Source organism: Hippocampus bargibanti, linkage group LG05, assembly GCF_051943395.1.
Source record: "Hippocampus bargibanti isolate YZ-2025 linkage group LG05, ASM5194339v1, whole genome shotgun sequence".
Classification (NCBI taxonomy): domain Eukaryota; kingdom Metazoa; phylum Chordata; class Actinopteri; order Syngnathiformes; family Syngnathidae; genus Hippocampus; species Hippocampus bargibanti.
Window position 1 is genome coordinate 29790350 of NC_142738.1, and position 18835 is coordinate 29809184.

Genomic DNA, 18835 nt, shown 5'->3' on the forward strand with positions numbered 1-18835 from the left:
CGCGGACTGCAGCGCTTTCCGTGGACGCCAAAGCAGATGGGCGGGGCTGCAGAGACGTCAAGCGCATTCGCCAGCTGGCCGACGCGTCAAAATAACCCCAAAGTACTAAAATATTAATCTGGTATTGTTCACAATCACTCGTCAAATGTAACACATTGAAAAGAGGAACCAAAGTAACTGTTTCGACACACAAAATACACAAACGTGAAAACTTCGTAAAAAAATGCTGCGTCGTTCGAAAACAGTGACGCAACACTGTTCCGACAGCCGCCTTCCATTAAAATCCTTCTTTGATTTTTAATAGAAAATCTAAATAAAATCGAATCAAATGAGTTTTTTTTTCAATTTCACGGCGACTTTCCTGTTTCGTCATGAAACCCGCCGTAATTGCCATACGTCACGTTTTGTTACGCCTGCGGCAACGAGAAAATAAAGGGGGCGGGGGAAATAAGGCACGCCTCCTGGTTACTATGGCAACGTGTAAACGGAAGCGTTACTTGCTGCTGCTTGATGGTGACACACCCGCGCAATTCTATCAATCGATAGATCATGTCGGAGGAGGAAGGGGGTGACACAATCATTCCTCCAGGACCAGAGGAGAACCAAGAAGAAGCCGCAAACGAGGAGTACACCGATGAGGCAAGACAAGAACCGGAGGACCGAGGAGAACCAGGGAATGAGGAGGAGGCAAGTCCTTCTGAGGACCACGTCGAGGTTGGAAATGAGGACCAAGCGACTGAAGCCTTACCAGAAAGTGAGCAAGGACAACCAGGGAACGAGGACCACCCGGTACCGACCCCAAACGTCTCAGAGGACCAAAAACCAGGTAATGAGGGGGAAAGCTTCCCAGGAGTGAGCACATCCGAGGACCGTGGAGAACCGGAGAGTGAAGACCAACGCGGGAATGAGCGCTTAGCGGAAGTACAAGCCTTGGAGGACCAAGGAGAACCAGGGAATGAGGAGGAGACCTTATCTGGACTAAACAACACACAAGTCCAAGAAGAAAAAGGGGGGGCAGAAGATCAGGAGGCAGCGGAAGTAAAGATCTCAGATGGAGGAGCCCGAGGTGAGGAGGGGCCACCTAGCGACTCAACGGCAGGTGAGTATCAGACGAAAATCACCCACAATATGCTCGCTGACACAAATGATGAAACCAAAACAACATCTTCCTTTATAATCAATGTAAAAATGGTTAATCCGTTCTGTCCGCGTTTTTTTTTATCGATATTGAACAATCCAAACACGTCGACTCACAATGAGACACGACACCAGGAAGCGACGTAGAAGGAAGCGGGGAGGGTCGGGGGGCAGCGTTGAGTGGTGCATTCAGGTGCGCTCAGTTTGATCGAGAACCTATTTTCGGTTGGAAACCCAGGCGTAAAAAAACGGACGTTTTTGGTTAAAAACTGAACCGAGATGTTCGAAATCCGAAATTTTGACGGTAGTGCGAACTACTCGACACCAGGTGAGTATCAGACGAAAATGGACACAGACCACCCTCCCACCACCACCTCCCACAATATGCTTGCTGACATGAATGATGAAACCGAAACAACATCTCCCATTATAATCAATGTATAAATTGTTAATCCGTTCTGTCTGCATTAAAAAAAAATAATTTAGAACTATCCAAACACATCGATTCGCAATGAGACGCAACACCAGGAAGTGATGTAAAAGGAAGCGGGGAGGGGCGGGGGATGGGGTCCAGTGGTGCATTCGGGTGCGCTCAGTTTGATCAAGAACCTATTTTCGGTTGTAAACCCAGGTGTAAAAAAGGAAGTTTTTGGTCAAAAACTGAACCGAGATGTTCGAAAACCGAAATTTTGACGGTAGTGCGAACTACTCGACACCAGGTGATTATCAGATGAAAATTGACACAGACCACCCTCCCACCACCACCTCCCACAATATGCTTGCTGACATGAATGATGAAACCGAAACAACATCTCCCATTATAATCAATGTATAAATTGTTAATCCGTTCTGTCTGCATTTAAAAAAAATAATTTCGAACTATCCAAACACATCGATTCGTAATGAGACGCAACACCAGGAAGTGACGTCGAAGGAAGCGGGGAGGGTCGAGGGGCGGGGTCAAGTGGTGCATTCTGGTGCACTCAGTTTGATCGAGAACCTATTTTCGGTTGTAAACCCAGGCGTAAAAAAAAAGACGTTTTTGGTCAAAAACTGAACCGAGATGTTCGAAAACCGAAATTTTGACGGTAGTGCGAACTACTCGACACCAGGTGAGTATCAGACAAAAATACAGACAGACCACACCCCCACCACCACCGACAATATGCTCGCTGACATGAATGTTGAAACCGAAACAACATCTCCCATTATAATCAATGTAAAAACTGTTAATCCGTTCTGTCCGCGTTTTTTTTTTAATCACTATTGAACAATCCAAACATGTCGAATCACAATGAGACGCGACACCAGTAAGTGACGTCGAAGGAAGCGGGGAGGGTCGAGGGGCGGGGTCTAGTGGTGCATTTTGGTGCACTCAGTTTGATCGAGAACCTATTTTCGGTTGTAAACCCAGGCGTACAAAAAAGACGTTTTTGGTCAAAAACTGAACCGAGATGTTCGAAAACCGAAATTTTGACGGTAGTGCGAACTACTCGACACCAGGTGAGTATCAGACAAAAATACAGACAGACCACACCCCCACCACCGACAATATGCTCGCTGACATGAATGTTGAAACCGAAACAACATCTCCCATTATAATCAATGTAAAAATTGTTAATCCGTTCTGTCCGCGTTTTTTTTTTTAATCGATATTGAACAATCCAAACACATCGACTCGCAATGAGACGCAACATCAAGAAGTGACGTAGAAGGAAGCGGGGAGGGTCGGGGGGCGGGGTCAAGTGGTGCATTCATGTGGTGCATTCAGGTGTGCTCAGTTTGATTGTGAACCCATTTTCGGTTGTAAAGCCAGGCATAAAAAAACGACATTTTTGGTTACAAACCAAATTGGTCAAGAACCGAGAAGTTCGAAAACTGAAATCTGACTCTAGTGCGAACTACGTGCGTCAAACGTCATTCCAGGGCAAGTGACTCTGGGTGAGCAGAGCCTCTCGGAACCCGGAGTCGAGCTGCGGGGTGCCGCCGTCACCCCGGCGATGACGTCGTCGGACCCCGACGCCCACCCGCCGCCGCTTGCCGATTCAGAGCGGGAACATCAGACCACCGTCATCAACGTTAGCCTGATCACCGGTAAGGGGACCTTGGTTAGCTCTGTCAAGTTCGGGAAGAATTTCCCGCCATTTCTCATTGACTCCGCCCCCAGAGGCCGGCACGTCGCAGGACATCCCGGCGGAGACAGCGCCTCCCCGGCGGCAGAAGGCCTTCCTGGGCGGTTACAGGCACAAGCTGACGGGCTCCGAGTACCACCACGCCGCCTCCCAGACCCCTCGCAGATGCAGACCCGGGCGGGGCGTGGACATCGTCAGCCGCGACGCACAGGTACGCGCCCCGCACGTAACCAAAATTCATCCCGAGTTCGCTCATCATCGAGAGTTTTGAAAGGCTGGCTACCAAACTAGCCAGGTAGCTGGCTACCTACTTAGCTATCTATTTGCTATCTATTCGCTATCTAACTAGCTATCTGGCTACCTAGCTAACTATCTATTTGCTATCTATTCGCTATATAACTAGCTAGCTGGCTACCTAGCTAGCTATCTATTTGCTATCTAACTAGCTAGCTGGATCCTAGCTATCTACAGTAAAGTCTCGTTATATCGATATCGGTTATATCGATAGTACTGCTTATTACGATACTATTTCTATGAACGCAAGGAGAAAATTTACATGCCGCAGTATCGGATATATCGATAGTCCGGTTATATCGATATTTTTTCCGACTCCCGAGAATATCGATATAACGAGACTTTACTCCATCTGTTTGCTATCTAACTAGCTCGCTATCTATTCGCTATCTAACTAGCTAGCTGGCTCCCTAGCTAGATAGCTATTTGCTATCTATTTACTATCTATTTGCTATCTAACTAGCTAGCTACCTAGATAGCTATCTAACTAGCTATCTGGCTACCTAGCTATTTGCTATCTATTTGCTATCTAACTAGCTATCTGGCTACCTAGCTAGCTATCTATTTGCTATCTAGTCACTATCTAACTAGCTAGCTGGCTACCTAGCTATCTATGTATTTGCTATCTAATCGCTATCTAACTAGCTAGCTGGCTACCTAGCTTGCTATCTATTTGCTATCTAACTACCTAGCTAGCTACCTAGCTATCTATCTGTTTGCTATCTAACTAGCTACCTGGCTACCTAGCTAGCTAGCTATTCGCTATCTAACTAGCTATCTGGCTAGTTAGATCGCAAATTTGCTTAGTTAGAAAGCTATTTGCTATCTATTTACTATCTATTTGCTATCTAACTAGCTAGCTAGCTATTTGCTATCTATTCCCTATCTAATTAGCTATCTGGCTACCTAGCTAGCTATCTATTTGCTATCTATTTGCTATCTATTCGCTATCTAACTAGCTATCTGGCTACCTAGATAGCTATCTATTCGCTATTTAATTAGCTAGCTGGCTACCTATCTAGCTATCTATTTGCTATCTATTCACTGTCTAACTAGCAATCTAGCTAGCTATTAGTTATCTATTAGCTAGCTAGCTAACTCTATCTATTTGAGTTATTCCGGGTTGAGTAAACGCTGGTGCATGTGGCTGCCGCTGCTCATCTGCAGAAAAACTGATCCTGTGACTGTAAAGTGACCTTGAGAGTTTTGAAAGGCGCTTAGAAATGAAATGGATTATTATTATTATTATTATGAATATTATTATCTGCGGCTCATCAGACGGCGGAGCAGGTGGCTCAGACGCAGCAGTGCGCCTCCAGCGTCACCACGCAGATGACCAGCGTGGGCTGCTACATCTCCAACATGGAGGACAGGCTGCTCAGCCCGGGACGCTACGTCACCGCCGCTGAGTATCACGAAGCCAGACTCAACGCCGTGAGTACTTTTCACTTCACAAAGCTCCGGTGAGGCCAAAAGACCAAACTTCCGGTCCTGCCCAGGCGGTCCAAAACGCTGCCGGTCGCCTCCTTAACCGGAGCTCGTAAGAGGGAACTTATGGCTCCCATTCCAACTCCATTTCAAGATGATTCGATTGATGAAATTCTGAAGTGGTCTCAGTCCACCTGGCAGGTGCGCCGTGTCGTGTCCCCTACAGGTTATCCGGCTGCAGGCGCACACCCGCCGCTGGCTGAGCTGCCGGGCGGTGGACCGTCTAAGGCGCGAGCGCGACCGTCGTCTGGCCTGGCTGGACCTTCAGGAGCGTAGGAGGCACGAGGAGCGGGCCGAGCAGCTGCAAGACTGCCACGACCGCTGGATGCAACCGCGCAAGAGGGAGGACATCAACCTGCTCTACAACGCCCTGGAGAGTAGGTGCAACCCCCACCTTATATATACTCATATAAGCCCTAAACATACATTCTATACAAAATATAGCACTGAAGCAACTTACGAACAAATTCACCTTATGAACGACCGTTCGTATCTCGTTCGTAGGTTGGGGAGCGTCGGGAACCTCTGTATTTACAGGCCATATGCATTCGCTAGCTAGCTATCTATTAGTTATCTATTAGCTAGCTGGCTAACTTTCTATCTATGAGAGTTATTCCGATTTGAGTGAATGCTGGCACATGTGGCTGCCGCTGCTCACCCGCAGAAAAACTGATCCTTTGACTAAAGTGACCTTGAGAGTTTTGAAAGGGGCTTTGAAATGAAATGGATTATTATTATTCCAAATGGTGGCATAAAAGAATGGAAATACTCCAATCCAATACTACTAGCTAGCTACCTGGCTGGCTATCTATTTGCTATATATTAGCTATCTGGTTAGCTATCGAGCAAGCTATCTATTACTTATATAGCTCTAGTGCGAACTACAAGCGTCAAATGTCGTTCCAACGCAATAGATAGCTGTTGGCTATCTATTAGCTATCTACTAGCTAGCTAGCTAGCTTTCTATCTATATTTAATAGTGACATTCAATGTATTAGCTAACTAACTAACTAGCTAGCTATTAGTTAGATAGCTAGCTGTTGGCTATCTCTTAGCTATCTACTAGCTGACTAGCTAGCTTTCTATCTGTATTTAACAGTGGCATTCAGTGTATTAGCTAACTAACTATCTAGCTAGCTAACTATTAGCTATATAGCTATCTAGGTAGCTAGCTACCTAGCTAGCTATCTGTTGGCTATCTATTAGCTATCTACTAGCTGGCTAGATAGCTTTCTTTCTATTTCAGTTACTTCCGGATTGAGTGAACGCTGGCGCGTGTTACTGCCGCTGCTCACCCACGGAAAAACTGATCCTGTGACTGTAAAGTGACCTTGAGAGTTTTGAAAGGCGCTTAGATATGAAATGGATTATTATTATTCAAAATGGTGGCATAAAAGAATGGAAATACTCCAGTCCAATACTACTAGCTAGCTATCTCTTTGCTATTTTTTTTCTATATATTAGCTATCTGGTTAGCTATCGAGCTAGCTATCTCTTACTTATATAGCTATCTAGCTGGCTATCTATTAGCTATCTAGCTGGCTATCTATTGGCTATCTATTAGCTAGCTAGCTTCCTATCTATTTGAGTTATTCCGGGTTGAGTGAACGCTGGCACATGTGGCTGCCGCTGCTCACCCGCAGAAAAACTGATCCTTTGACTAAAGTGACCTTGAGAGTTTTGAAAGGGGCTTTGAAATGAAATGGATTATTATTATTCCAAATGGTGGCATAAAAGAATGGAAATACTCCAATCCAATACTACTAGCTCGCTACCTGGCTGGCTATCTATTTGCTATCTTTTTGCTATAAGCTATCTGGTTAGCTATCGAGCAAGCTATCTATTACTTATATAGCTCTAGTGCGAACTACAAGCGTCAAATGTCGTTCCAACGCAATAGATAGCTGTTGGCTATCTATTAGCTATCTACTAGCTAGCTAGCTAGCTTTCTATCTATTTAATAGTGACATTCATTGTATTAGCCAACTAACTAACTAGCTAGCTATTAGTTAGATAGCTATCTGTTGGCTATCTCTTAGCTATCTACTAGCTGACTAGCTAGCTTTCTATCTGTATTTAACAGTGACATTCAGTGTATTAGCTAACTAACTATCTAGCTAGATAACTATTAGCTATATAGCTATCTAGGTGGCTAGCTACCTAGCTAGATATCTGTTGGCTATCTATTAGCTATCTATTAGCTGGCTAGCTAGCTTTCTTTCTATTTCAGTTACTTCCGGATTGAGTGAACGCTGGCGCGTGTGACTGCCGCTGCTCACCCACAGAAAAATTGATCCTGTGACTGTAAAGTGACCTTGAGAGTTTTGAAAGGCGCTTAGATATGAAATGGATTATTATTATTCAAAATGGTGGCATAAAAGAATGGAAATACTCCAGTCCAATACTACTAGCTAGCTATCTCTTTGCTATCTTTTTTTCTATATATTAGCTATCTGGTTAGCTATCGAGCTAGCTATCTCTTACTTATATAGCTATCTAGCTGGCTATCTATTAGCTATCTAGCTGGGTATCTATTGGCTATCTATTAGCTAGCTAGCTTCCTATCTATTTGAGTTATTCCGGGTTTAGTGAACGCTGGCGCATGTGGCTGCCGCTGCTCACCCACTGAAAAACTTCTCCCGTGACTCAAGGCGCTTAGAAATGGAATTTATTATTATTATTATTATTATTATTATTATTATTATTATTATTATTATTATTATTATTATTATTATTATTATTATTATAAGACTGACAGATAGATTGTGGGTCATTCGTTGCAGAGGATAAAGAATATGAGAATTTTCGGTCACATTGTCTTTCTCCATGTGTGGCTGCACTGGTGTTCAGTGTCTGTCGTCCAACGAAGCAGATGTTGACATCTTGAACACAATCTGTGGAGCAACCCATGTGGACAAACAATATAAGAGAACTCGGTCATGGGTCACAGTGCGAAATAATAATAATAATAATAATAATAATAATAATAATAATAATAATAATAATAATAATATCAATAATAATACATTTAATTTCTAAGTGCCTTTCAAAACTCTCAATGTCACTTTACAGTCACAGGATAAGTTTTTCTGCGGGTGAGCAGCGGCAGCCACATGCGCCAGCGTTCACTCAACCTGGAATAATTCAAATAGATAGAAAGTTAGCTAGCTGGCTAATAGATAGCTAATAGATAATTAATAGATAGCTAGCTAGATAGATAGATAGCTAATAGATAGCAAATATATAGCTAGTTAGGTAGTCAGCTAGATAGCTAGTTAGAAAATAGATATCAAAAAGATATGCAGCATGATAGCTAGCTAGATAGCCAGCTAGATAGCGAGATAAGATAGCTAATAAATAACGAATAGATAGCCAGCTAGAGAGATAGCCAGCTAGATAGTGAGATTAGCCAGCTAATAAATAACTAACAGATAGCCAGTTAGCTAATTCATAGCAAATAGATAGCCAGCTAGGTAGCCAGGTAGATAGCGAGATTAGCTCGCTAATAAATAACTAATAGATAGCCAGCTAGAGAGCTAGCCAGATAGCTAATAGATAGCAAATGGATAGTCAGCGAGGTAGCCAGCTAGATAGCCAGCCAGATAGCCAGATAGCAAGCTTGATAGCTAGATAGCTCAAGTGAAGCAACATGATGTCAACAAACTGGGAAGGATAGTAGTTTTGAATGACAGATTGCCATTTTGCGTGCGAGTTGTGATCTTGAAATGAGTCAAGTGTGCGTTTTTTTGCGGCGCTCAAGCGTGGAGGAGCGATCATGAGCGTCAGATCAACGCCACCCTGCGAGGGGCCGAGAGGAAAGCGGCCCTCTGCTCTCTGCTGGAACAGGAGACGCAGTACATCGCCACCATCGGGCGCCACGGCATCGCCATCAGGAGCAACAACTACAACAAAGCCGTCAGGAAGTTCCTGGACAAGGTCAGAATGCAAATCAATAATAAATGGGCGGCGCTAACGTTGAGACGCGATGCTAACGTTGAGACGCGGCGCTAATGTTGAGACACAGCGCTAACGTTGAGACACGGCACTAACTTGAAACGCGGCGCTAACGTTGAGACGCTGCACTAACGCTGAGCCTCGTCTTGTCCGGTTTGCATTGTTTTCAGTCATGGTTTTGTTTGTTACTTTGGACATTTTTGTTCTGATGATTTTGTTGTTTTTGATTTCATTTCTGTGAACTCTGTCATATATTTTGTCACACCCTGTTTCACCCTGTCAGTTTTGTTTCATCAGTCATGGTTTTGTTTGTTACTTTGGACATTTTGGTTCTGATGATTTTGTTATTTTTTTATTTCGTTTCTGTGAACTCGCAGTCGTCCACGCCTCACCAGTGGCGGGCGGCGGACGGGCGCCTCATTGAGATGGACACGCCCGACACCATCCGGGCCAGGGAGCTTGGAGATCTGTACGACTGCGTTGCCATGTCGCCTGTTAGCCACGAGCAGCGGCTCAACATCCTCCTCTGCCTGAAGCAAACCGTGGAGGTAAGACCAACCCCCCCCCCCCCCCCCCCCCCCCCCCCCCCCTCAAACAAACAAAAAACAGGCAGGAGGGAGAAGCAGGGTTTATTTAACAAAATATATGACACAGTTCACAGAAACGAAATCAAAAACAACAAAATCATCAGAACAAAAAGGTCCAAAGTAACAAGCCAAACAATGACTGAATACAAATCGAACCAGACAAGACGAAACAAAGCTGACAGGATGAAACAAGATTTGACACAACATATGACATTGAGTTCACAGAAACGATATCAAAAAAATAATACTGCGTGTTTTGGGTATTTTAGATGCTATAAAACGTTTTTCTGATGTCAATTAGGAAACAAAAAAGTGATGTCGGTTGTCCTTTAAAGTGAGCAAAAAAAAAACCATTGTGTCAGGAACACCCGTGCTCGCTGACTCGGGACATCGTGGAGCTGATCAACAGGGAGGAGGACCTGATGAGACGCCAAGTCAAGGCGGCCAACTTGGAAGGTTTGAGGAAGAGGCTGAGCACGTACTTCCTGCAGTTCATACGCACGCCCGGATTCAACCCCGAGGTGGCCAAGCACCTCAAGGTACACGCAGAGAAACACACGCGGTCAGTGCATTGCGTCCATCCGCAGTCTCACCAAGCGAGTACGGCGAGATTCAGGTTTAGAAGAAAAAAAAAACACCGTGATGACAACCATAAACCACTAGGTGGCGGCATTGCATCACTTTAGATTTGAGGCGAGAGCAGCTTTGAGTTGAAAATTATGACGTGTGGGGGGAAAAAGTGGATTTAAAATAATACAGAGGGAACTACAGTAAAGTCTCGTTATATCGATATCGGATATATCGATATTCCCGGTTATATCGATATATTTTCTGACTCCCTTGAATAGCGATATAACGAGACTTTACTGTAAATCTAAAAGAAGAGACCATAAAAAACAAAAAGAATCCAAAGTAATAAACCAAAACCAGGACTGAAGCAAAATACTAACTGTAGGCGTATAAGCGTTGGTCCATTAAGGAAAAGGTTTCTTCAGCCGTCATCCGTACTCCTTTGAAGGATGTCGGACCTTTCGCTCCTCATCCAAAGCGCTTTGTCAGTGAACTGGAGTTGTGCTGGTCACCCTTGCCCTATATCCCTAATGGATATTAGGGTAAACCAGAGCCAGCGAGAGGTCATCAGAGTGAAGAGGTCATCAGATTGGCTAATGGGGTGAAACCAAAGCCACGGATTGGACAATAGAGGTCAACAGATTAGCTAATGAGGTAAAAACAGAGCCAGGGATAGACCTATAGAGGTCATCAAAGTGGAGAGGTAATCAGATTGGCCAATGAGGTGAAACCAGAGCCAGGGATAGAATAATAGAGGTCATAAAACTTGGATTTGGATTTGCCTTTATTAGTCTCGCAGTGAAGACATTTATATTTCACAGCAGCAAAGTGACTTCTTCGGGCACATAGGCTTAGTCATGCTAATGAGGTGAAACCAGAGCCAGGGATAGAACAGTAGAGGTCATCAGATTGGCTAATGACGTGAAAACAGAGCCATGGATAGAACTATACAGGTAATCAGAGTGGAGAGATAATCTGATTGGCTAATGAGGTGAAACCAGAGCCAGGAATAGAACAGTAGAAGTCAACAGATTGGCGAATGAGTTAAAAACAGTGCCAGGGGTAGAATTATAGAGGTAATCAGAGGGAGATGTAATCAGATTTGTTAATGAGGTGAAATCAGAGTCAGGGATAAAACAATAGTGGTCATCAGAGTGGAGAGGTAATCAAATTTGCTAATAAGAAGAAATCAGAGCCAGGGATAGAACAATGGAGGTCATCAGATTGGAGAGGTCATCAGTTTGGCTAATGAGGTGAAACCAGAGCCAGGGATAGAACCATAAAAGTAATCAGATTAGCTTCAGGGAGTAGTCTATTGCTCCCCCAACCTTAGAGAAGGTTGGGGGAGCAGTAGACTACGTAGTGTAGTCGTGTCCATTAGGGATATAGGGCCAGGGTTACCAGCACAAATTGAGTTCAATGACGAAGCTCTTCGGATGAGGAGGGTCGGCTTGCCTCACACATGGATATTGTACATATCCCAGGTGCCCCAGAACACGTGGCAGCTGAGGAACGACATGTTCCTGTGCCACGGCTGCCAACGCTACCTTAGCTCGGCCCACTTCCGCTCGTGCGCTCGGGCCCACATCAATCGACGCTGCCTGGACTGCGCCCGCCTCAAGAACGTGGCGGGCGGCCGCCACGACTTCTCCTGCTACAGGAACTTGCTCAAGAGACTACGGGACGCCGAGCTCATCCTCAACAAGGACAACGTCATCCCCTTCATCCTGCAGGTTGGTGGTCTCGCGCGTAATCCCTTTTCGGGTATTTGTTTTCGTCGATGAGATTTTGGTCGACGCCTTGTGTTGCCGTTGAGGTGGAGGACATCCAGTATCTCGTGGAGGTCATCTGGGGGTCGCGCTCGGCCCTGAGCGGCAGCGGCGACCTGTTCAGCCTGGTCTTTGTCCGCTGGGAGCGCCACAAGGATTGGAGCCCCTGGAACTGCATCCTGCTGCGCAAAGACGAGACCGACGCCCACCTGCTGGTGGAGGACGTCTTCAAGGTCGGACGCCGGGATGTCGGCTAGCGCTAGCGTACAGGAACTAGCGCCCTTCTCCCTCAATGAGTAGCAAAACCTGGACATATATTCATTGGACCCTAAACCCAAACGGAATATTGACAAGCGGCATATTTGGACCCACAATAGAACACGGGTGTCCAAGTCGAGGCCCCGGGGCCAAATATGGTCCGCCACCTCATTTGATTGGGCCCGCCAAAGCAAATCAAACTTGTGGAATTCCACGCTCATCTATCAAGATAGCTAGCAAACAAGCTAGCTAACTCTCTTTCTACTTATTAAGATAGCTGGCTAATCCCTTACATTACAGGTGTCAAAATCAAGGCCCAGGGGCCAAATCTGGCCCGCCACATCATTTTATTCGGCCCGCCAAAGCAAATCAAACTTGTGAAATTCCATGCTCATCTATCGAGGTCGCTAGCTAGCGCTCTTTCTACAGTATTCAGCTATCTGGCTAATCGCTTAAATCACAATTGTCAAAGTTGAGGCCCAGGGGCCAAATCTGGACCGCCACATTATTTTGTTCGGCCCGCGATAGCAATTCAAACTTGTGGAATTGTACGCTCATCTATCAAGCTAGCTAGCAATCAAGCTAGCTACCTCTCTTTCTACAGAATTAAGCTAGCTGGTTAATCGCTTACATCACAGGTGTCCAAGTCGAGGCCCGGGGGCCAAATCTGGACTGCCACATTTTTTTCCGGCCCGCAAAAGCAAATCAAACTTGTGAAATTCCACGCTCATCTATCACGATAGCTATCAAACAAGCTAGCTGGCGCTCTTTCTACAGTATTAAGCTAGCTAGCTAGCTGGCTAATCGCTTACATCACACGTGTCAAAGTCGAGGCCCAGGGGCGAAATCTGGCCCGCTACATTATATTTTTCGGCCCGCGAAAGCAAATCAAACTTGTAAAATTCCATGCTCATCTATCAAGATAGCTAGCAAACAAGCTAGCTGGCGCTCTTTCTACAGTATTAAGCTAGCTAGCTAGCTGGCTAATCGCTTACATCACACGTGTCAAAGTCGAGGCCCAGGGGCGAAATCTGGCCCGCTACATTATATTTTTCGGCCCGCGAAAGCAAATCAAACTTGTAAAATTCCATGCTCATCTATCAAGATAGCTAGCAAACAAGCTAGCTGGCGCTCTTTCTACAGTATTAAGCTAGCTGGCTAATCGCTTACATCACACGTGTCAAAGTCGAGGCCCAGGGGCGAAATCTGGCCCGCTACATTATATTTTTCGGCCCGCGAAAGCAAATCAAACTTGTAAAATTCCATGCTCATCTATCAAGATAGCTAGCAAACAAGCTAGCTGGCGCTCTTTCTACAGTATTAAGCTAGCTAGCTTGAATGTGTCCACCACCAGTAACTTCTCAAAGGTCATCAGCAAAGGTCATCGTAGTAGGGGCAGGTCCACAGTGGGGAACTTTGGGGAAAATGGCGTCACTCTCGACAAACTTGTCGGTCAAGAGTTGCTAGCTTAGCAGTCATGTGCCGGCGGCCATTTTTGTTTCCACACAGGTGTATGACGTCCCCATCGTCCGCAGCGTGGAGCACAAACACATGCTGGCCCGCCGCCACTACAACCACATCCCCGCCATGGCCGTCCACTCAGCTAAAGCCGCCGCCACCAAACGCGGAGGACGCAGGATGTGACACGAGCGCCAAGTGCTTCAACTCATTGATTGGCAGACCATGTGCAAAAATGCGTCCACTCCCATGCCAGGGTTTTTGTCACTGTCACTCGAGTTTCTGAACCCACACAATATTGTGTTTTAGGACAACATAAACATTCAGTGCAGCGTTACAAAGCTCAGACTCTGTTCTTACAAGAGTTAATTCCTAAATTATATGGGTGTGGAGTTATATTACTTTGAAATGAGGGCAGATGTCCAAAATACAATGCAATCTTGCTTTATATAGCGCTTTAATAATAATAATAATAATAATAATAATAATAATAATAATAATAATAATAATAATAATAATAATAATTATTATTATTATTATTATTATTATCTATCATAATTATAATAATAATAATAATAATAATAATAGTTATTATTATTATTATTATTATTATTATTATTATTATTATTATAAGAATAATAAATTTTATTTCAAGTGCCTTTCAAAGGTCTCAAGAACACTTTACAGTAACAGACAAGCATAGGTACAATAAATAAAATACAATTATAAATAGAATACAATAAATAAAATACAATTACAAATAGAAACAAGAGATAGAGCAACAACATCTGTAGTTGGAACAAAGGAACAGAGCAAGTGTGTTTGTATTGTTCAATCACGATTAAAAAAAGAAAAGCAGCCAGAACGGATTAACAATTTTTACATTAATTATAATGGAAAATGTTGTTTTGGTTTTCAAACATGTTTATAGAATGGATTATGGTCAAAAACCCACATATCGTGCTTTAACAACAGCTGAAGCTGTAACAAAGTGCTAACATGGACAAAAAGCAAATGCTGCCCCCTTGTGGACAGGACAAAATATTGCTAGAGGTCTGACCAACACATTTTCGGCACCCAAGCAAGAAAAACCAAAACCCGAATAATGGCGCTCCACGTCATATTTTCAATTCCCGAATAAATTTGTAAATGGCAGTGAATGAGTTAAGATTGAATGATTATGTCTTTGTGTTGTCATATTATTTGTGATTTTGACAAGATGGCTGCTGCGAGAATGGCTGCCTTGACCGCAGCTCGTGTACAGGTAGCATCCGACTTACGACCGAGTTCCGTTCCGTTCAAGTCAAAACGGTCGTAAGTCGAAATCCATTCAAAATGTTGAATAGAGACTCTGAGGCTTGCAAACTCTTAACAGAGTGAGATGCTGGCTGGCCAAAATTGTTGTCAGATGTTACGTGTATTTTGTTTTTCTATCTCTTCCTTTCCTTTCCTCACTTTGCTTGTGTGAAATGTCCTTTTTATCCACTGCCGGACTAATAAACGCACATCCAATCCAATCCAAACCATCAAAATCAGCTGCTGCTTTTTGCTACTTTTGCTCTTTGATCCAGTTTTTGGCGCGTCGCCACGGTTGGCGTCACTCACGTATGTCATGTCTCCGAGCACCAAAGGAAAGTGGGAGTCAAGTCAGCACATTTTCAAAGCGCTTTGGAGGAACAAAAAGGCTTGTTGTGGTCAAGCGGCGCCGTTCATAAAAAAAAAAAAAAGACATCTGGAAAGTGCAGTGGGGTAAGCGGCAGCCAGCTGAAGCCCCCCCCCTCCCACCCATCAATAAATAATCCACATTTTTGCTCACGAGGGAAAATAGCGTTGGATTGGATTGGATTTACTTTTATTACCTTTCAAAACTCTCAAGGTCACTTAACAGTCACAGGATACAGTCGCTAATAGATAGCTACCTAGCCAGCTAGATAGCTAAACAATAGCTAGTATATATAGCTAATAGATTGCAAATAGATAGTTGGTAGTTACTTAACAGTCACAGGACACAGTCGCTAATAGATAGCTACCTAGCCAGCTAGATAGCTATATGATAGCTAGTATAGATAGCTAATAGATAGCAAATAGATAGTTGGTAGCTTGTTCGCTAATAGATACAGTAATAATACTAATACATTTCATTTATAAGCACCTTTCAAAACTCTCAAGGTTACTTAACAGTCACAGGATACAGTCGCTAATAGATAGCTACCTAGCCAGTCAGATAGCTACATAGCTAAACTATAGCTAGTATAGATAGCTAATAGATAGCAAAAAGTTAGATAGCTAGCTAATAGATACAGTAATAATACTAATACATTTCATTTATAAACACCTTTCAAAACTCTCAAGGTTACTTAACAGTCACAGGATACAGTCGCTAATAGATAGCTACCTAGCCAGCTAGATAGCTAAACGATAGCTAGTATAGATAGCAAATAGATAGTTGGTAGCTTGTTAGCTAATAGATACAGTAATAATACTAATACATTTCATTGATAAGCACATTTCAAAACTGTCAAGGTTACTTTACAGTCACAGGATACAGTCGCTAATAGATAGCTACCTAGCCAGTTAGATAGCTACATAGCTAAACTATAGCTAGTATAGATAGCTAATAGATAGCGAATAGTTAGGTAGCTAGCTAATAGATACAGTAAATATACTAATACATTTCATTTATAAACACCTTTCAAAACTCTCAAGGTTACTTAACAGTCACAGGATACAGTCGCTAATAGATAGCTACCTAGCCAGCTAGATAGCTAAACAATAGCTAGTATATATAGCTAATAGATTGCAAATAGATAGTTGGTAGTTACTTAACAGTCACAGGACACAGTCGCTAATAGATAGCTACCTAGCCAGCTAGATAGCTAAACGATAGCTAGTATAGATAGCTAATAGATAGCAAATAGATAGTTGGTAGCTTGTTAGCTAATAGATACAGTAATAATACTAATACATTTAATTTATAAGCACCTTTCAAAACTCTCAAGGTTACTTAACAGTCACAGGATACAGTCGCTAATAGATAGCTACCTAGCCAGTTAGGTAGCTACATAGCTAAACTATAGCTAGTATAGATAGCTAATAGATAGCAAAAAGTTAGGTAGCTAGCTAATAGATACAGTAATAATACTAATACATGTCATTTATAAACACCTTTCAAAACTCTCAAGGTTACTTAACAGTCACAGGATACAGTCGCTAATAGATAGCTACCTAGCCAGCTAGATAGCTAAACGATAGCTAGTATAGATAGCTAATAGATTGCAAATAGATAGTTGGTAGTTACTTAACAGTCACAGGACACAGTCGCTAATAGATAGCTACCTAGCCAGATAGATAGCTAAACGATAGCTAGTATAGATAGCTAATAGATAGCAAATAGATAGTTGGTAGCTTGTTAGCTAATAGATACAATAATAATACTAATACATTTCATTGATAAGCACATTTCAAAACTCTCAAGCTTATTTTACAGTCACAGGATACAGTCGCTAATAGATAGCTACCTAGCCAGTTAGATAGCTACATAGCTAAACTATAGCTAGTATAGATAGCTAATAGATAGCAAATAGTTAGGTAGCTAGCTAATAGATACAGTAATAATACTAATACATTTCATTTATAAACACCTTTCAAAACTCTCAAGGTCACTTAACAGTCACAGGATACAGTCGCTAATAGATAGCTACCTAGCCAGCTAGATAGCTAAACAATAGCTAGTATATATAGCTAATAGATTGCAAATAGATAGTTGGTAGTTACTTAACAGTCACAGGACACAGTCGCTAATAGATAGCTACCTAGCCAGCTAGATAGCTAAATGATAGCTAGTATAGATAGCTAATAGATAGCAAATAGATAGTTGGTAGCTTGTTCGCTAATAGATACAGTAATAATACTAATACATTTCATTTATAAGCACCTTTCAAAACTCTCAAGGTTACTTAACAGTCACAGGATACAGTCGCTAATAGATAGCTACCTAGCCAGTCAGATAGCTACATAGCTAAACTATAGCTAGTATAGATAGCTAATAGATAGCAAAAAGTTAGATAGCTAGCTAATAGATACAGTAATAATACTAATACATTTCATTTATAAACACCTTTCAAAACTCTCAAGGTTACTTAACAGTCACAGGATACAGTCGCTAATAGATAGCTACCTAGCCAGCTAGATAGCTAAACGATAGCTAGTATATATAGCAAATAGATAGTTGGTAGCTTGTTAGCTAATAGATACAGTAATAATACTAATACATTTCATTGATAAGCACATTTCAAAACTGTCAAGGTTACTTTACAGTCACAGGATACAGTCGCTAATAGATAGCTACCTAGCCAGTTAGATAGCTACATAGCTAAACTATAGCTAGTATAGATAGCTAATAGATAGCAAATAGTTAGGTAGCTAGCTAATAGATACAGTAAATATACTAATACATTTCATTTATAAACACCTTTCAAAACTCTCAAGCTTCCTTTACAGTCACAGCATACAGTCGCTAATAGATAGCTACCTAGCCAGCTAGATAGCTAAACAATAGCTAGTATATATAGCTAATAGTTTGCAAATAGATAGTTGGTAGTTACTTAACAGTCACAGGACACAGTCGCTAATAGATAGCTACCTAGCCAGCTAGATAGCTAAACGATAGCTAGTATAGATAGCTAATAGATAGCAAATAGATAGTTGGTAGCTTGTTCGCTAATAGATACAGTAATAATACTAATACATTTCATTTATAAGCACCTTTCAAAACTCTCAAGGTTACTTAACAGTCACAGGATACAGTCGCTAATAGATAGCTACCTATCCAGCTAGATAGCTAAACGATAGCTAGTATAGATAGCTAATAGATTGCAAATAGATAGTTGGTAGTTACTTAACAGTCACAGGACACAGTCGCTAATAGATAGCTACCTAGCCAGCTAGATAGCTAAATGATAGCTAGTATAGATAGCTAATAGATAGCAAATAGATAGTTGGTAGCTTGTTAGCTAAGAGATACAATAATAATACTAATACATTTCATTGACAAGCACATTTCAAAACTCTCAAGCTTACTTTACAGTCACAGGATACAGTCGCTAATAGATAGCTAGCTAGTCAGCTAAATAGAGAGCTGAACGATAGCTAGCTAGATAGCTAGAGAGCCAGCTAGACAGCTAATAGA

At 42.6% G+C, this 18835-nt stretch overlaps 1 protein-coding gene across 1 annotated transcript; it reads left to right on the forward strand.

Annotated features, from left to right (window-relative positions):
• The first annotated feature begins 491 nt into the window (after positions 1-491).
• On the forward strand, positions 492-14097 carry iqub (IQ motif and ubiquitin domain containing). Its single transcript, XM_088996587.1, has 11 exons — positions 492-1099; positions 3064-3231; positions 3305-3480; positions 4842-4997; positions 5218-5428; positions 8812-8987; positions 9383-9553; positions 9955-10131; positions 11647-11895; positions 11979-12164; positions 13699-14097. The coding sequence occupies exons 1-11, from the start codon at positions 550-552 to the stop codon at positions 13831-13833; spliced, it is 2355 nt and encodes a 784-aa protein (XP_088852713.1). The 5' UTR covers positions 492-549; the 3' UTR covers positions 13834-14097.
• Positions 14098-18835: the final 4738 nt, after the last annotated feature.